We start from the raw sequence: 16,026 nt of genomic DNA, 5'->3' as shown, positions 1-16,026 counted from the left end.
GAACTGTGGCTTGAGTTTCCAGACGAAGCAGATGAAGCCGTTTATCGAGCTTACATATCTAGACGAGATTAGAGCAATAATTCTTTTCCATTTTTTTCTAGTGGAGATGAAGTACGACGAATATTTCCATATTTGTTCTGGTGGTCGTTCGACGACTCCGTAGAAGGCAATGAGAATGGGAAGATGGATATCTGTAGAGTCGTTTGGGAGTTAGGGTTTTCAAAATGTAAACCATCTCAGATCGAAAAAGATGAAGATGAAGAGGAAATCATCTGGCGGCGGTTAGACAAAAACAGTGGCTACTGGCAACAGGTGGTAGTGGGGTTGTTTTTTTAAGTGTAAAAATTAGATGACCGACGATGGTTTCAAGATTTTCCAGGTCCGATGTGTTTTTATGTGTTTGGCGAATAAAATCATCAAATGTAGGTGGACAGACAGTGGTAGGCGATGGTAGTAGTGGTGGCAGCAAGCGTGTTGTTCTAAATGTGTTTGTATGTGTTCTTGAGCATTCCTGAAAAAAGAGAGAGAGATGTATTTTATTTTTAATTGTTTTTTAATTATTATAATAAAAAAAAATAAAAAAAATAAAGGGTCAAATCCATCATTATACATAAATTTAAAATATTTTAGGCTAAACTCGCAGCAAAATCAAACTTTTGTACGACTAAAACGATTTCAAACAATTTTGGACAAAACTTGGGAGTTGTGATATATTCTTTCAATTTTGATTAAGAAATGGAGTTGATGATGGAGGGGCATAATGGTAAAAGCCGTTACGAAATCATAGGAGGAAACAAATGGCGCTTAAAATCAACACCCGTCAAACATAACCAACCGAACACACTTCCACTGGGTAGGCCTCCTATTCCTAGCCTTCATTGTCGCTTCTCCTCTCTTTCTTTCTCTACATTTTCTCTCTAGAATTCCATCTTTGTTCAATCATCGATCTGTAATTTCACTTTTCCGAGATTCGAAATTTCGAACTTGTAGTTTCCGGATCAGATATTAGGATCTTTTGAACCTGTAATTTGATGTCGGTGTCCGATTCTGAAACCTCCTCTCATGGAGGAGAGTATAAGATGTTCCGTCAAGTCACCCGTGATCGTAAGTTTCTATCTAATTTTTTGAATGTATAATGTATGAAGTTCCTTTGCGTAAAGTTATTACGTTTAATTTCAGTATCCTTGAGACTGTTGTTGTACTTTAACAATACGATTAAAATTACTTCCATTAAGTATACGTTTTTGTCTTCATTTAAAGGATTAGAAATTCTATATCAAAATTCAGGTCTGAAGTTTTTTGTTTTACCTAATAAGTCGCAGATCACTCTAATTAACCTATCTAGCATCTTTGATAGCTATACTAAGTGATAAGAACAAACAGTTTCTGTGTTTATGTGGTTGTTCAATTTGTGGAAATTTGCAAGTCTTTGAACAAAGAGAGATTAGATTGCTGTAAAGTTAGGTTAGGAGAAATTGTCATGAAGAATATTATAGAGAGAAACTTGCAGAAAAGTGGGAGTATAGGACCCAGTGGAAAATACAGCTGTTTAAGAAACAAAATGGTCCCATTAACTAATACAAACACTTAAAAGATAATTACAAACAAGCTCATTGTAATAGGAATACAAGCTATGATCAACATGTAATAGTTCAAAAAAAGTTGAAGTTGCAATTGAACTGTGGAAGAAAGCTAATTTATTTTGTTTTGCCAAGTGTCACACATTACAAATGAAGAATTATTATGGTGGAATACATGAGGTAGAACATGAAACTAAATATGTCATTTTTCGCTTATGATGTGGAAAGAGATTATTATTACTTTGCAGGGATACTGTATGAAATGATCAAAGCATCCCACTCAAAGGAGTCAAGATCAATGTGGAAGGTACATATCTTATAATTTTGCATTTTTCACTGATGAATTTGGGTAGAATGAAAATTTTGAAAACTTACTTCATGTTTTATCTAATGATGCATATAATATTTGTTAGTATTATCAAGATATGCTATTATTTCTTGAAATATAGAATGTGTTATACAATGTTTAATGGATCCCAATCCTTTTTTTATTTGAAATACCTAAAAATCATCCCAAATATGACTTATTTATCTGTCAACTTTTCCACTATCATCCCAAAAAAATCAAACTCTTCCTTATGTAACTTTATGATATTTTGCAGGTACTTATCATGGATAGAGTTACTATGAAAGTTATATCTCATTCATGTAAAATGGCAGACATAACAGATCAAGGAGTTTCATGTAAGAATATAAAGTTCAATACTAACATCACCATATATGTTGTAAATTCTTAAATTTTACATTACCATCTTGTAGAATACAAACTTACAGAAATGACATTCTACCAAATGTGATCTCAAGTGTCTTTGTTATCCAGTGGTGGAACAGGTTTTCAAAAGAAGGCAGCCTATGCCTGGCATGGATGTCGTATATTTTGTTCAACCAACAGATGAAAAGTACAATTTCCTTTTTCATCATATAACTCACTTTGATAGTATTTGCATTATGCATGCTTTCTCCGTATCTTCTAATAGATTTTAAGAAGACTAAGCTTTACCTTTTTTTTTTTTTTTTTCCTCTCTCATTGACAGCCTTGCCCTGTTTATGCATGACATGACAGGGAGAACACCCATGTATAAAAAGTATGTGAAGAGCTGAAATTTACCATGAATTGAGGTCTTAAATCTTAATTATATCTTGTTCCTTTTCTTATGGTTTTGTCCTCCTGTTGCAGAGCATTTGTTTATTTTAGTTCTCCTATCCCAAAGGATTTTATTGGTAGAATCAAGGCTGATACAACTGTCATACCACGCATAGGTGGATTGAGTGAGGTTCACATTACCATCATATTCTTCTTTTAACTCTGAATCATCAGATATTAATTACATCTGTAAATAGTCACACCTTCTGTAAACATACTAAGAGATTTGATTGATACTTGCAGATGAACTTGGAGTACTTTCCTATTGAGAATCAGGTACTATTAAATCCTTTGAATGTTATTAAGAATATAGAGCAGAAAGTATGATTAACTCTCAACATGCTCTATTTCTAGTTTCAGTTTTCCTTTTTATTTTTGAACATGTGTAACTTTTTTTGTTTTTTATGTGTTTGACCCTATATAGGTATTTGTAACTGATCATGAAAGAGCATTAGAAGAGCTGTATGGGGACGATGCTGATACTACTCCTGAATATGATGTTTGCTTACGTGAGATGGCTATTCGTGTTGCCACTGTTTTTGCTTCACTTAAGGTAAAAAGCAAGAACTTTTACTGTGGTAGCACAAGTTGTGTTATATAAAATTGGAAAGCAACAAGTGCTGATAATCTTGTACATTTGGATTTAACATCATCTAGATGTCGAAGCTTGCAACAACTCTCTTTGAATAAACCTTTGAGTCGCGTCGCCTCCTTGAATCTTCACTGAATAGCACATGAACCAACTATATATAAATACCTATCCTGTGAGAGAATGATGTCTATCCAAATCACCTTTAAAATCTGAATCAACATAGCATACTACATCATCTTTTGACCTCTCAAATACCAATCCATTGTCTTTTGTTCTAGACAAAAATATTGAAGATCCATTGGATTGCTCATCACATAGCCTCATATACACAACTATGATCAAGGCTTCTAGTAAAACATGTTATGTCATTAATGAATCAAATCTTTTATATAAAAATGCAGCAAAAGTCTGAAAATCAAAAGCTCTCCTCAGCTCATGTTGCCACTACCAATATGCCTAGTTAGTTAGTTTTATATATTCTGCTGATGAATAAACAAAATTTATTTTGTGCCAAAAAATCACAAGTATTTATCTCCACCTCTTGCTGCGATTGTAGAGCCACATAATCGTAGTACGTCTCTTCTATCTTCTTCCACTAATTATATCATAGAACTGTGTCACATCTCACATCCGTGCGACACGGTCTTATAAGTGGCTATACATATATATATATATATATATATATATACATACATATATATATATATATATATATATATATATATATATATATATATATATATATATATATTGGAGTTTCCCTTCTCTCCACAATGGCTCTTTTGGAGAGTTAATATGACTCAGCACATCTCTGTCCATCCTCATGTCTATCCTCATCGAGCCATATTGGTTATTGGTGGTGGCATCTGTATCTTTCTCTTGTATATGTTATATCCACTTGTTATATAACAAGTGGTATTAGAGCTCGCTTATTGTATAACAAGTGGTATCATAACTCGCTTATTGGATAATATGGTATCAGGGTTCTAGGTTAAAACCCTACTGCTGACCATAATCCATAGCAGTAGAACTATTGGATTGTAATTTATTGTTTGTTAGTAAATGTACGCGTGACCTCAATTGCATGGCTAAGTTTCACTCAAATGTATCTGTGTTTCAGGAATTGGATTAAGGGAAGATGATTGGCAGTGCTAAGACGTGTTATGGGCTCTATATCCTACAAGATGACACTCTTTCCGTTGGAACATCTCAAAAATTCAGTTTGTTATCTTTAAATAATCAGTCCCATTCAAATAAAGATAGTGATATCAGGATGTGTAAACACTAACCGGAAAAAATTGTCGATGACCACACTAGATTAAATTGGGTATATCTCGTGAAAACCATATCCAAAGTAGGTGAAAATTTTAAACTTTTCATTCTATGATTCAAACCCAGTTTCACACTAAAATTCAAATCCTCAAGAGTCAACAAGATATCCTATACTTCAGTTCCTGTGTAGATATACCCCTCGACATAATGGAATTGCTGAGAGAAAAAATCGAGGCCTCTTAGAAGTTGTTTGGTCACTTTTTTTTCAGCTCAAGTTCCTAAACATCTTTGGGGTGAAGTTGTTCTCACAACTACCTACCTTTATCAACCGAATGCCTTTTCGGGTTCTCAACTTCCAAACTCCATGTAAAGACAATCTTGCAGTTATTCCCTCATACAAAGTTCGTTAGTCTTCTTTCTTGATTCTAAAATATTTGGTTGCGTTCAAAATCATAGTAAGTTAGATTCCAGATCTATTAAGTTCTTTTTATCGAGTATTCTTCACATCAAAGGGGTTACAAGTTTTATCCTACTGTAACTAGAAATTGTATAATTCTACGGATGTTACCTTCTTTGAGAATCATGCTTACTACAAATCTGAGCTTCAAGGGGAAAACGCAAACAAATCTCATCTTTAGGACTTTATTCCAAGTACCAATACTCAATCTCTAAGTACTAATCCGTGCATCCATACTCAAGATTACATGACTCCTTCATCTCCTTGCCTTATACCAAAGAACAAAGAAAAAGAAATCCTTGTCTTTATGAGAAGGAAACAATCTGGCAAAGAAATAGAGCACACAACACATCTTGAGGACTGCCATTAATCTGAACCAGATCCTCAATCTTTAGAAACTCATTAAGGTAATTCTAACCATGATAATATTGCTAATGATGATTTAGATATTCCTATTGGTGTAAGAAAACGGGTCCGAGCATGCATATTGTACTCAACATCTCTACATACAACTTTATATCCTACAAACTCTTGTCACCATTCTATCAGGCTTTTGTCTCGGTTTGTTGATAATATACAAATGCTTCACACCAAGAGGCAAAAGTCTCATATGCCACAACTAGTTGCTGACATTAGAATCCAACATAGATGACGATACCAACTAAAACATCTTGAGTCTTGATTTAAATGTGAAAGTGCTAATAAAAACATTATGTTGATTTAAATCAATATCAATAGTTTTCTTCAAGGAAATATCCGCATTTGAAATGTTTGTTGAATGTTTGCATCCTTTCAGGAGTTCCCCAATGTACGATATCGTGTAAAGCCCACAGATGGATCTGTAGAGACAACATTTCGTGAATTAGTTCCTAAAAAGCTAGCTTTAGCTATTTGGGAATACATTAAGTCATATCAACATACTATTCCTAACTTCCCACAATCTGAAACATGCGAGTTGCTCATTGTGGATAGATCCGTTGATCTGGTAATTTCCGATTTTTTTTTTCTTTCTTTTTCATAGTTTAATAATAACACACAAGTTCAGGTTGCACCCGTCATTCATGAATGGACTTATGATGCAATGTGCCATGATCTAGTAGACTTGGATGGAAACAAATACACAATGGAGGTACCTTTTGTATAAAAATTCATTTTTCACAATAGAGTAAACTGATGATCTACGAATAGCAACATATTTTGCATGTAGGTCCCTAATAAATCCGGTGGTGCACCTGAGAGAAAGGATTTCCTTCTAGAAGACCATGATCCTGTTTGGCTTGAAATGCGCCATTTGCATATAGCTGATGTACTTCTCCATTTTTATATTATATGTATACTTTTTTCATAATTGAAATATTACAAGTTCTAACATCTTTTTGATTTATGTGATATCAGGCTAGTGAAAGATTGAGTGACAAAATGGACACTTTGATGTCAACAAACAAAGTTGCACAATTACAACAAAAGTTAGTTGTGTCAAACAATGGGAACAATTCATTTTCCTTGTGAGAGTTTCTCACACTAAATTTTTTTTACATCAATGCAGAGATAAAAGTGAATTGTCTACCCGAGACATACAACAAATGGTTCAAGCTATGCCTGCATTTAACGAACAAAAGGAAAAACTTTCACTCCATGTAGAGGTTGGTTCCTGTTAATATTTTTTAGTAAATTACATCTTTGGTCCCAAAAAGTTTTTGTCTTGCAAATTTGATCCTTATTTGAAGTTTTTGGTCCCTGTTGCAAGTAAAATGACTATACTTTTGGGGACCAAAGTTGCAAAAACCAGTTATGCTTGGGGAAAAAAATAGTTATTTTACTTGGAATATGGACCAAAAACATTACAAGAACCTTAAATAAGAACCAAAATTGCAAAAACCAACTATAATTTTTATTTATCTGTTAAGTGCTTGTGGACTGATTGATTACCTGGTTCTATAAATCAGATTGCTGGAAAAATTAATAAAGTTATTGCGGAAGAAGGGCTTAGAGACCTTGGTCAAATTGAGCAGGATCTTGTGTTTGGTGATGCTGGAAATAAAGAACTACTTGAGTTTTTAGAAGAATATGAGGTGAATTAGTGGCCTGAGAAGCTTCTTCTAAGAGTTGTTATTTTTTTCTCTGGCCAACAGTTGTTATACCTCTTACAGGATCATAATGTTGAAAATAGGTTGAGATTGATGATGATTTATGCATTAGCTGATCCTGAAAAGTTTGAGGGTGACCAAGGAGCAAAGCTTATGGAGGTAGCAACTTCATCATTCCATTTTCTTTTTATGTCAATCATAAAATGGAACACAAAATGAAACTTAACCTTTGTTTTGTACTTAAACATATTTTTTGGGCACCCCTAAAGTTGGCAGATTTGACGCCGCAGAGTATGATCTTTATTAATAACATGAGATTGCTAGAGGGTCCACCCAAACCAAAGAAACCAGAACCCAGCGGGGGATTCCTCAAGGGTAAAAAGGTAATTCTTCAATGTGACAAAAAAAAAAATCTTGAATAGTACTCTATTATATCATGACAAGTGTTAAAGTTACATTCTTTTTGGTTATTAGAAAGCGAATACTGCACTGAGGAAGGACAAACAAGGGGAAGAAGAAACATGGGCACTCTTCAGATTTTTTCCTGTTCTAGAGGTGTTGTGCAACTACTATAAATCTATAAAAATATCTTATTATTTCAGTTTTTACAATAATGGTAGCAATTTAACCTATTTATGACTCAGGAGTTACTTGAAAAAATTGACAAAAATCAAATGCCAAAGGACGAGTATGAATGCATAAATGAATCAGAGTCAAGCTCAAGCGGTCGACCGTCAGGCCCTGGTGGTCGAACAGGGAGGGGCGGCGGTCAAATCCGGTCAAGGAGAAAAGCGGCACAAACAAAATCTGATGATGGACATTCAAGGTTACCTTTTCACCCATTTCTCCTCATATGTAAAAACTCATAATTGTAAGAATTTTAGGGACTGATCAATATCAATATGACTTGGATAATTTCTTGGATCGTGATTACAACACTTTCCAAAATCTGTAATTCAACCCTGTTTCTTTCTGGGGTTACATGAATTCAGACTATTGGATAATCCAAGAAATCGAAACATATTACAAGACCAATCTGATTCACAAACACATAAAATGTGTTGATGACACTAAAATCACCAACACATAATTGTGTCTAACTACTTTTTATTTGCAGCGACTCGGTGGTAAAAAATGCAACTGTGGATTTAAAACACTTGGGGCAACGAATTTTTGTTTTTATTATCGGTGGTGCCACTAGATCTGAGGTAAATCTTGGGAAACTGATCTCAAAGATCCCCAACAACATGCCCAAAATATTAGAGAAAACTGAACACAAGAATATAAGTGGAAATCCTCTATCTCTATATGATAAACTACTACTTATTTTGGTTGCCTTTTTGTTGCTAATCATAGTAGTTCATTTGTTTATATGTGTAGTTGCGGATATGTCACAAGCTTACTGCCAAACTGAAAAGGGAAATTGTACTGGGTTCAACTAGCATAGATGATCCACCAAATTACATTACAGTAACAATAAATCTTACTTGTTAAATTCTCTCTATAAATAAACTATTATTGTTCCTTTTGTAACTTTTTTTTTGTGTGTTGCAGAAAGTGAAGATGCTTTCCTTCAGTGGATACGGTTGTTGATATCCAGATGCAAATAATGTCTGGTACTTGGGTTACATGCATATGTATTATGTATATAAATATATTGCAGTTTTTGTAAGTAGGTTTACATTGTGAGTCTTTTTACTAGTTTGTTGATATCCGGATCTTTTTATTCACATTGTTTGTGCATATATTACAACAAAAGTTCTTGTTATTTCTTGTATCTAGCCCTAAATATTACACCACTTTTTCTCTTGTAAAGATTAAAAGACTTTACTCGATTGTGAGGCTATATTTTTCACTTTTACTTTGTGAATTATGAGAAGAAAGTTATGATGAAAAAGTGACTGTGAATGTGAAGGTTGAACCACATGGTATATGTTTAAGAAAATGGAAAAAACTATAAAAGTTTTATGTGACTTGTTGAAGGAAAATTATGATTGTTTTTTAAAAGAATACATCAAAATCCAATGCGAATTCACATATGTAAACCAATTTGCTATTGATTATAAAAGTGTTTTAACTTTTGTTTTTAAGTAGTCATTTGATTCTAGTTAAAAAAAATGTTTACATTTATCTTCTAAAATAACCTTTTGTTTATACATCAACTTCTTACATGTTTCTACATTTGATTATTTTATTTCTAGAAAGTATAATTGATCAAAAAAGAACCTTAAGCGTTTATAAAAGTGAAATGACAGTTTTATCCTTCTAGAATTTAAAGCCCATCTCATTTTGTCTCCACGTCTGGGCTCAAACTCTTTTGCGGACTGTATCCTTTGAACTTCAATCTCTAAAAGACCTCGATCGCAAACAGTTGGATCAATCACTTCCTCCGTATCAAATTGGAATTCGAAATCTCTCCATCTGTTGATCCTATACCATAATCAACTGAAAATGGAACCAATCGTACCAATCGCAATACTTAGTTCTCTGATTCTCGGAGCTCTGATCGCTTTTGTAGCCTTTGGTAGCTACTTTCGCAAGAGGAAATCTGAGGTTGCTTCCATCGCAAAGCCCGCCGAAGCAGCGGCACCGAATCTGAAGAATTCAAAGCCTCAGCAAACTAAGAAATCTCAGTCCAAGCCTCATCATTCACATGCTGATAAGGTAAAAAAAAAATCTGAGCGACATTCAGTTGATAATCATATGAAGCGATGGGCCGATGGTTATGTGTTTATTAATTGATATGATTTTTGGTGAATCATGTGATTTTGAAGTTGGTGGATGAAGTGAGTCACTAATTCTAACCTAATTTTGAGAAATATGATTAAAAGCTTGATGTTCACGCTGAATTGTTGATAAGTTATAAGTATAAAGCCCTTCCAACTTCAATTTCTAGGGCTTTATACACGGCTATTTGTACCAACATTTTTTGTTCACGTTATAAGGATATGATATTACGATGGAGATATACTTGTGAAATCTGGTATACAAGCGATTGTCATGTCAAAACAATGTTGATGTTAAATTCTAAATGAAATCGTCAGGGGAAGGCGATACCTATAAATACGGTAATACAAATGAATTTTATTTCTAAGATTTTGAATCATTAGTAAGGATCATTCATATCCTCTACATAGATACCAAGATCTGTCCTTAATTAGATGCACTATAATATTCATGATGCTAGTTTATATGATTACTGAAGTTAAGAAGTATTGAATATATCTCAAATTCAAAAGTGGACATATAAGTTTTAGTATCCATGCCGATAAGATTTTGTTATGTGTACACATTTTCTGATGGAACTTCAGGTATGTTGTTTCTACTGCATGCTGCTTTTAAATTTAGAAGCATATACGGTTGTCAGATGATTCTATTCAGTAAAGAAATACTTATGAAATCAAGCCTGGTTTCTGAAATATATGATTAAAATTAAAAAATTAATGATGTAGTTGATTCTATGTATCTTTAAACTGTGATAGGTGATCTAGTTGATTCTTAACAATCTGTTTATCAGATCATATTCTTCATCTTATTCTCATTTATGACTATTGGCTGTGAATGTAGGATTTGAACAAGCGCCATCACCCACTAGACTTAAATACTTTAAAAGGTCATGGAGATTCTGTTAATGGCTTATGCTTCTCATCAGATGGTCATAGTTTAGCAACCGGTAATTCTCATCACAATCTTTTAACTTTACAAATAATAACCCAATTATGAGTTTAATGAATTCAGCTTATGTGTCCATGCAGCTTGTGATGATGGTGTAGTCAGGGTATTTAAGTTGGATGATGCTTCAAGCAAAAGCTTTAAGTAAGAACTCCTACGTTTTTATAATTTTATGCTGACTATCATATCAATGTTTCCCACATTATAATGATTTCTATTATTTGGTACTATCATAAATGTAGGTTTATGAGAATTAACCTGCCAGCTGGAGGCCATCCAACTGCAGTTGCATTTGTTGATGATGCTTATTCAGTTGTTGTGGCTTCACAAAATCTTACTGGTGCTAATTTATACATGTATGGAGAAGACAAGCCAAAATCTGGTGATAATATTCAACAGTCAAAGCCTGAAATAAAATGGGAACACCATAATGTTCATGATAAAAAGTATATCATCACTTTATTTGGAACTAAAGCTACTCATGGTGCTGCTGATGGAAGTACAATTATTGCATCAAGTTCGGAGGGTATTTTCTTATACCATGCTAAGTGTTGTATACATAAAAATTTATTCTTTTATGGAATGAAAGGAATGAATCCGAGTAAATGACCATTTTACCCTTTGTTATTTGCCTTGACAGGAACTGATATTAAACTTTGGCATGGCAAATCTGGAAAGCTGTTGGGAAATGTTGACACTAATCAGCTGAAGAACAATATGGCTACCATATCGCCAGATGGACGGTTTATTGCTGCAGCCGCTTTCACAGCTGATGTGAAGGTGAGAAAGTCAAAGTAACTATTATTTTTTACTTTAAGAGTAACATTTAATTATTGAAAATGTTTTTGGTGACAGGTGTGGGAGATAGTATATTCAAAGGATAGTTCAGTGAAAGAGGTGACAAAAGTTATGCAACTGAAAGGCCATAAGAGTGCTGTTACATGGCTATGCTTTACACCCAACTCGGAACAAATCATTACTGCATCAAAAGATGGTTCCATAAGGGTGTGGAACATTAATGGTATTTCATGAAATTTTGTTTTGCTTTTTGTTTTGTTTTTTTTTTTTTTCTGACTAGTGACAAGTGACAAGTGACATGACATACATAAATTGTGAATTGTGAATTGTGAAGTTCGGTATCATCTTGATGAGGACCCAAAGACATTAAAAAGTTTTGAGATTCCACTTCATGACTCAAAAGGCAGTGTGCTGAGCTATGACAGGCTGAGTGTATCCCCTGATGGAAAGATTTTGGCTGCTACTCATGGTTCATTGCTACAATGGCTGTCTGTTGAAACCGGACAAGTATTAGAAACAGCTGACAAAGCACATGATGGTAAAATATTTCTTTTCCCTATTGTAGCATTGTACTCTGAAAAAACTAAAGTTGAAAGTAGAATGCTATAATTGGATAGAATTTTGTACAATGACTTGATAAGAAAAAAGAATGAATTGCAGTAGAAAGAAAGGAATGGAAGTAGGTTGGTATTTCTTGCATTTAGCCCTATTATTATTTATTAATAAATAGGATTAGTCTAGACAAAATTTGGGGATATTTCTTGCATTGTTTCCAGTAGGTTATTTGTGGTTTCAGTTAAATGTTATGCTGGCTTATTAAAATATTATGTATGCAATTGCAGGTGATATCACAGACATCGCATGGGCACCTAAACCTGTTTCTGTGGGTAAGTATCATCTCTCTCTCTCTCTCTCTCTCTCTCTCTCTCTCTCTCTCATAATTTTTGTTTTTTACACCATGCTATTCCCAATTTACTTAATATTTATACAACAAAGTTTCACAATCTTCCCAATTATGTAATTTCTACATGAAATTTGTCATCATGTTTCTTTATTGGATAAATATATGTTTACTGATTTATGCAACAATATCTTACTTTTTTACAATTTATGCAACTATGACCTGTAAAAGTAAAATATTGCATCTTTTAGTCATAAATGAAACGGCCTATTACTTTTGTTGCATAAACTGAAAAGGAAAAGGTGTGTTTTCTTAAATATATTTGAAACAGACACAAGTTAATCGAAGAAAGAAAGAAAGAAAAAGTAGCAATCTGAGATAATAACAAAGTATATGTTTTTTGAACACAACAGGGGATAAATGGTTGAGTATTCTAGCAACAGCTAGTGTTGACAAGAAAGTGAAGTTGTGGGCAGCTCCAGCACTTTGACAAGTTGGTACTATGCCACCAAACCAAAGCAAAGCAGTTTGCCAAAGTAGGAATGCAATGAAAGGTTATAATTTTATACTTTTTGGACTTTTGGGAGTGCTTATAAAGATGAAAGATGGCGTGAGGATCCTATCCCATGGAATAGGTTTTAACCAAACCACGAGACTGTTTTCAGATGATGAGTTGGCATGTAATCCATGTAAGAGAGGAGATGCTTGGTCTTTGTCTTTTCGAGTACTATCAATCTTAACAGATTTCCTTTAAAATGACTACAAAGAGTTTGCCATGTAATGACCACACAAGTCATTACAAGTGCTGCATGTTTCTTCCTTCTTATACTTTCTGTGTAGCTAATTTTTTATCCTTTTAAATCGTCTTTAGGAGGCTTCATACAAATTTTAATCTACTTGCCAAAATCCAATTGTTTAAATAAAAATAACCCAAATTCAAGGTTTATATATATATATATATATATATATATATATATATATATATATATATATATATATATATATATATATATATATATATATATATATATATTAAAGGTTCAAATGAGAACCTCTAAATGTTAATAACCCTAAGAACGTCTAAAAAACATCACTTCATCTTTCTAACATAAACATCATTTGACCATTCTTTCACCTGACTTCAAACGTATCTTCATCTTTGCCCCTTCCTTCATCAGATAACATCCATCATTTCCACTGTCCTTACCACCGATAACTTTGCGCTGGCGACTTACCACCGCCGTCTCCTATGTCGACAGCACCACCGCCACCACCATTTCCTCTGCCAACTTCTGCTACCGTCATAAATCACCACCTCCTCTGATCCTTAGTGAATATTCGTATCTACATCAGATCTTACTAGATCCACATTAGAAATTACCAGATCTACATCAGATTTAACTAGATCTACATCATATCTCCGGTGAAACATCCATCGATGAAACATCCATACCTGACTATATGGCATTCTATTCGAGATTCTGACATCACCGTCGAACCTCCGACATGTACCACTTCCAGATGTGTCGTCACCATCGTAAATTCACTACCCCTCCAGATCTGCTTCGCCTCCATAATTTTGTGTCACTTCGTTGTTCATGCTCGTGATTCCATATTTGATTTCCTTCAAATCTAGTTTAAAACCTTCAAATCTGATTTCCTTCATGTTCTCCACGTTTAATCTGATTTCATTCAAATCTAGTTTAAAATCTCCAGATCTGATTTCCTTCATGTTCTCCACGTCTAAAAACTCTAAAGCCTTATGAAGACATTATCTGACATTGGTGCCCCAAGGACACTGTCAAAATGTGTTGAGCTCTCAACCTGTCTCTCCCACATGAGGTACCTTTAGGGAAGAATTTAATGCCCCCAAGGACATTGTCAACATCCACTACAAGGGGAGGTTCTGAAAATATGGTGCTGAACATGGAAGGTGGTGGCTTGTATGGATGCTTATACTCTAATGCCTTCGTGGTATCACCTCAAAAATCGATCAACCCCCGAAGAACATAAAACTTTCACTACCACTGTAAAATGTCCATCAGAAACCTTATGAAGACATTGTCTGACATGGGTGTTGTCCAGTGTTCTTTCCTCGTAAACGTACTCTTCTTTTTTGCCTTGTTAATCCAGTCTTGCATTGTCAACTAATTTTTTAACTAGCTTGGCGATACTGTCTTCAATCCCCCAAGTAGCTAATGCGCTTAGGATATTACGATGTTGCAAAGACTTCCTGTTGTGAGACCAACTTTCTTGCCTATTCTTGGGATTGAACACCTAAAGAGTACACTTAGGAAGAATATTATGATGACACACTTATTGGAGATTCAGAGGATATTATGATGGCACACTTATTGGAGATTCAGAGGAGGTTGCCAAAGCGTTGGACATCATTAAGGTGATTTACCCAAAATTAGGCCTTCAACTGAATATCAAGAAAATCGAGCTCTTTTGGCCCTCATGTGATGGTAGGAAGCTACCCGAGGGGCTATTCTTGGCTAGCATTGGGAGCATTATAGGTTTCGACGTCCCCGCCGAACACATCAGCTCGTGCCTTGGCTCTGATACCATTTGTAACATCCCCCATATGGCACATATCACAATATTGTCCGCTTTGGGCTCTCGGCACGAAAACTTCCCAGGAGGTCACCCATCCGTGCATTGCTCTCACCCGAGCACGCTTAACTGTAGAGTTCTTATGAGATCTGTTACCCTCATGGCTTCAAAAAACACATTGTGATATATAAGGTATCCACACCCCTTTAAAGAATGCTTAGTTCTCATTCTCAGTCGATGTGGGATCAGGTGCAGCTAACCTGCCAGCCTGTAAAATTGTAACATCCTGTTTCCTCTCATTTCTTATTTCAGAGTCGTGGATCGGAAGTCGATTGTGTAAAGGCTTTGGGCCTTAAAGAGGTAATTTTTAGACCTTTTGTAAGGAGGCAATGTTGGTTATGAGATCTAAACCTTTGAATTGTGTTTTGGGCCAAATGGTAGAACGGGAAAAGTCATAGGTCGGGTTCTTGCATGAAATATGGATTTTTATTTAAGAAAATTTTTAGTCCAAGATATTTAGATAATATTTTAGAGCTCTTCAATGCCTTTTCGTAGATATAAAGAACGTCGAAAATGGAATTAGAACGAAGAAATTATGACTGTTTGAAGTTAGGACGATTTTTGGGTTAGTCGCGTACGTTGGGTGTACGGGGAGTACAATGGGCGTACTAGGGCATCTCTAGTACGTTGGGCATAAATTGAGTACGATGGGCGTACGTGATCAGTGCCCAAACCCTATTTTTGTGGTTTGATCCCTATTTAAGCTCCTTAACTTCCCCAAATCCACTATGTTCTCAGCCTCCACCTCTCCAACACGTTATCTTGAAACCCTAACCCTAGTTTGAGCCTAAAAAAGAAGATGTTTTCACTACAAATAAAATTACATTTAGTGACACAATTTGTTTTGTGCCACTATAGTAAGTTTTTAATTAGTAGCACATATATGTATTTGTCACTATATCACCTT

General features: G+C 34.6%; 2 protein-coding genes across 2 annotated transcripts; both read left to right on the top strand.

The window, feature by feature from the left end:
• The first annotated feature begins 877 nt into the window (after positions 1-877).
• Positions 878-8,882, top strand: LOC145004862 (protein transport Sec1a-like). The gene is made up of 21 exons (XM_078963869.1): positions 878-1,104; positions 1,829-1,887; positions 2,183-2,264; positions 2,401-2,479; positions 2,615-2,665; positions 2,758-2,854; positions 2,968-3,000; positions 3,149-3,277; positions 5,842-6,030; positions 6,091-6,174; positions 6,253-6,351; positions 6,441-6,511; positions 6,592-6,688; positions 6,992-7,117; positions 7,196-7,291; positions 7,402-7,515; positions 7,607-7,687; positions 7,777-7,958; positions 8,250-8,340; positions 8,513-8,602; positions 8,687-8,882. Exons 1-21 carry the CDS (start codon positions 1,032-1,034, stop codon positions 8,723-8,725), a joined length of 1,962 nt encoding a protein of 653 aa, XP_078819995.1. The 5' UTR covers positions 878-1,031; the 3' UTR covers positions 8,726-8,882.
• Positions 8,883-9,428: 546 nt separating this feature from the next.
• LOC145005933 (Transducin/WD40 repeat-like superfamily protein) lies at positions 9,429-13,329 on the top strand. Its single transcript, XM_078965036.1, has 9 exons — positions 9,429-9,796; positions 10,700-10,805; positions 10,888-10,948; positions 11,047-11,330; positions 11,445-11,584; positions 11,660-11,825; positions 11,937-12,140; positions 12,445-12,489; positions 12,917-13,329. Exons 1-9 carry the CDS (start codon positions 9,584-9,586, stop codon positions 12,991-12,993), a joined length of 1,296 nt encoding a protein of 431 aa, XP_078821162.1. The 5' UTR covers positions 9,429-9,583; the 3' UTR covers positions 12,994-13,329.
• The last annotated feature ends 2,697 nt before the right edge of the window (positions 13,330-16,026 follow it).

Source organism: Lactuca saligna, chromosome 7 (assembly GCF_052625555.1).
Source record: "Lactuca saligna cultivar CGN05327 chromosome 7, ASM5262555v1, whole genome shotgun sequence".
Taxonomy (NCBI): Eukaryota; Viridiplantae; Streptophyta; class Magnoliopsida; order Asterales; family Asteraceae; genus Lactuca; species Lactuca saligna.
This window is presented reverse-complemented; position numbering and strand designations above follow the sequence as displayed.

Coding starts and splice junctions, on each gene's coding strand:
- LOC145004862 (XM_078963869.1), top strand. CDS start 1,032: ATGTCGGTGTCCGATTCTGAAACCTCCTCTCATGGAGGAGAGTATAAG. Junction 2,265..2,400: donor AACAGATCAAGGAGTTTCAT/GTAAGAATATAA, acceptor TTTGTTATCCAG/TGGTGGAACAGGTTTTCAAA. Junction 7,959..8,249: donor TCTGATGATGGACATTCAAG/GTTACCTTTTCA, acceptor TTTTATTTGCAG/CGACTCGGTGGTAAAAAATG.
- LOC145005933 (XM_078965036.1), top strand. CDS start 9,584: ATGGAACCAATCGTACCAATCGCAATACTTAGTTCTCTGATTCTCGGA. Junction 11,331..11,444: donor TATTGCATCAAGTTCGGAGG/GTATTTTCTTAT, acceptor TTGCCTTGACAG/GAACTGATATTAAACTTTGG. Junction 11,585..11,659: donor CTTTCACAGCTGATGTGAAG/GTGAGAAAGTCA, acceptor TTTTGGTGACAG/GTGTGGGAGATAGTATATTC.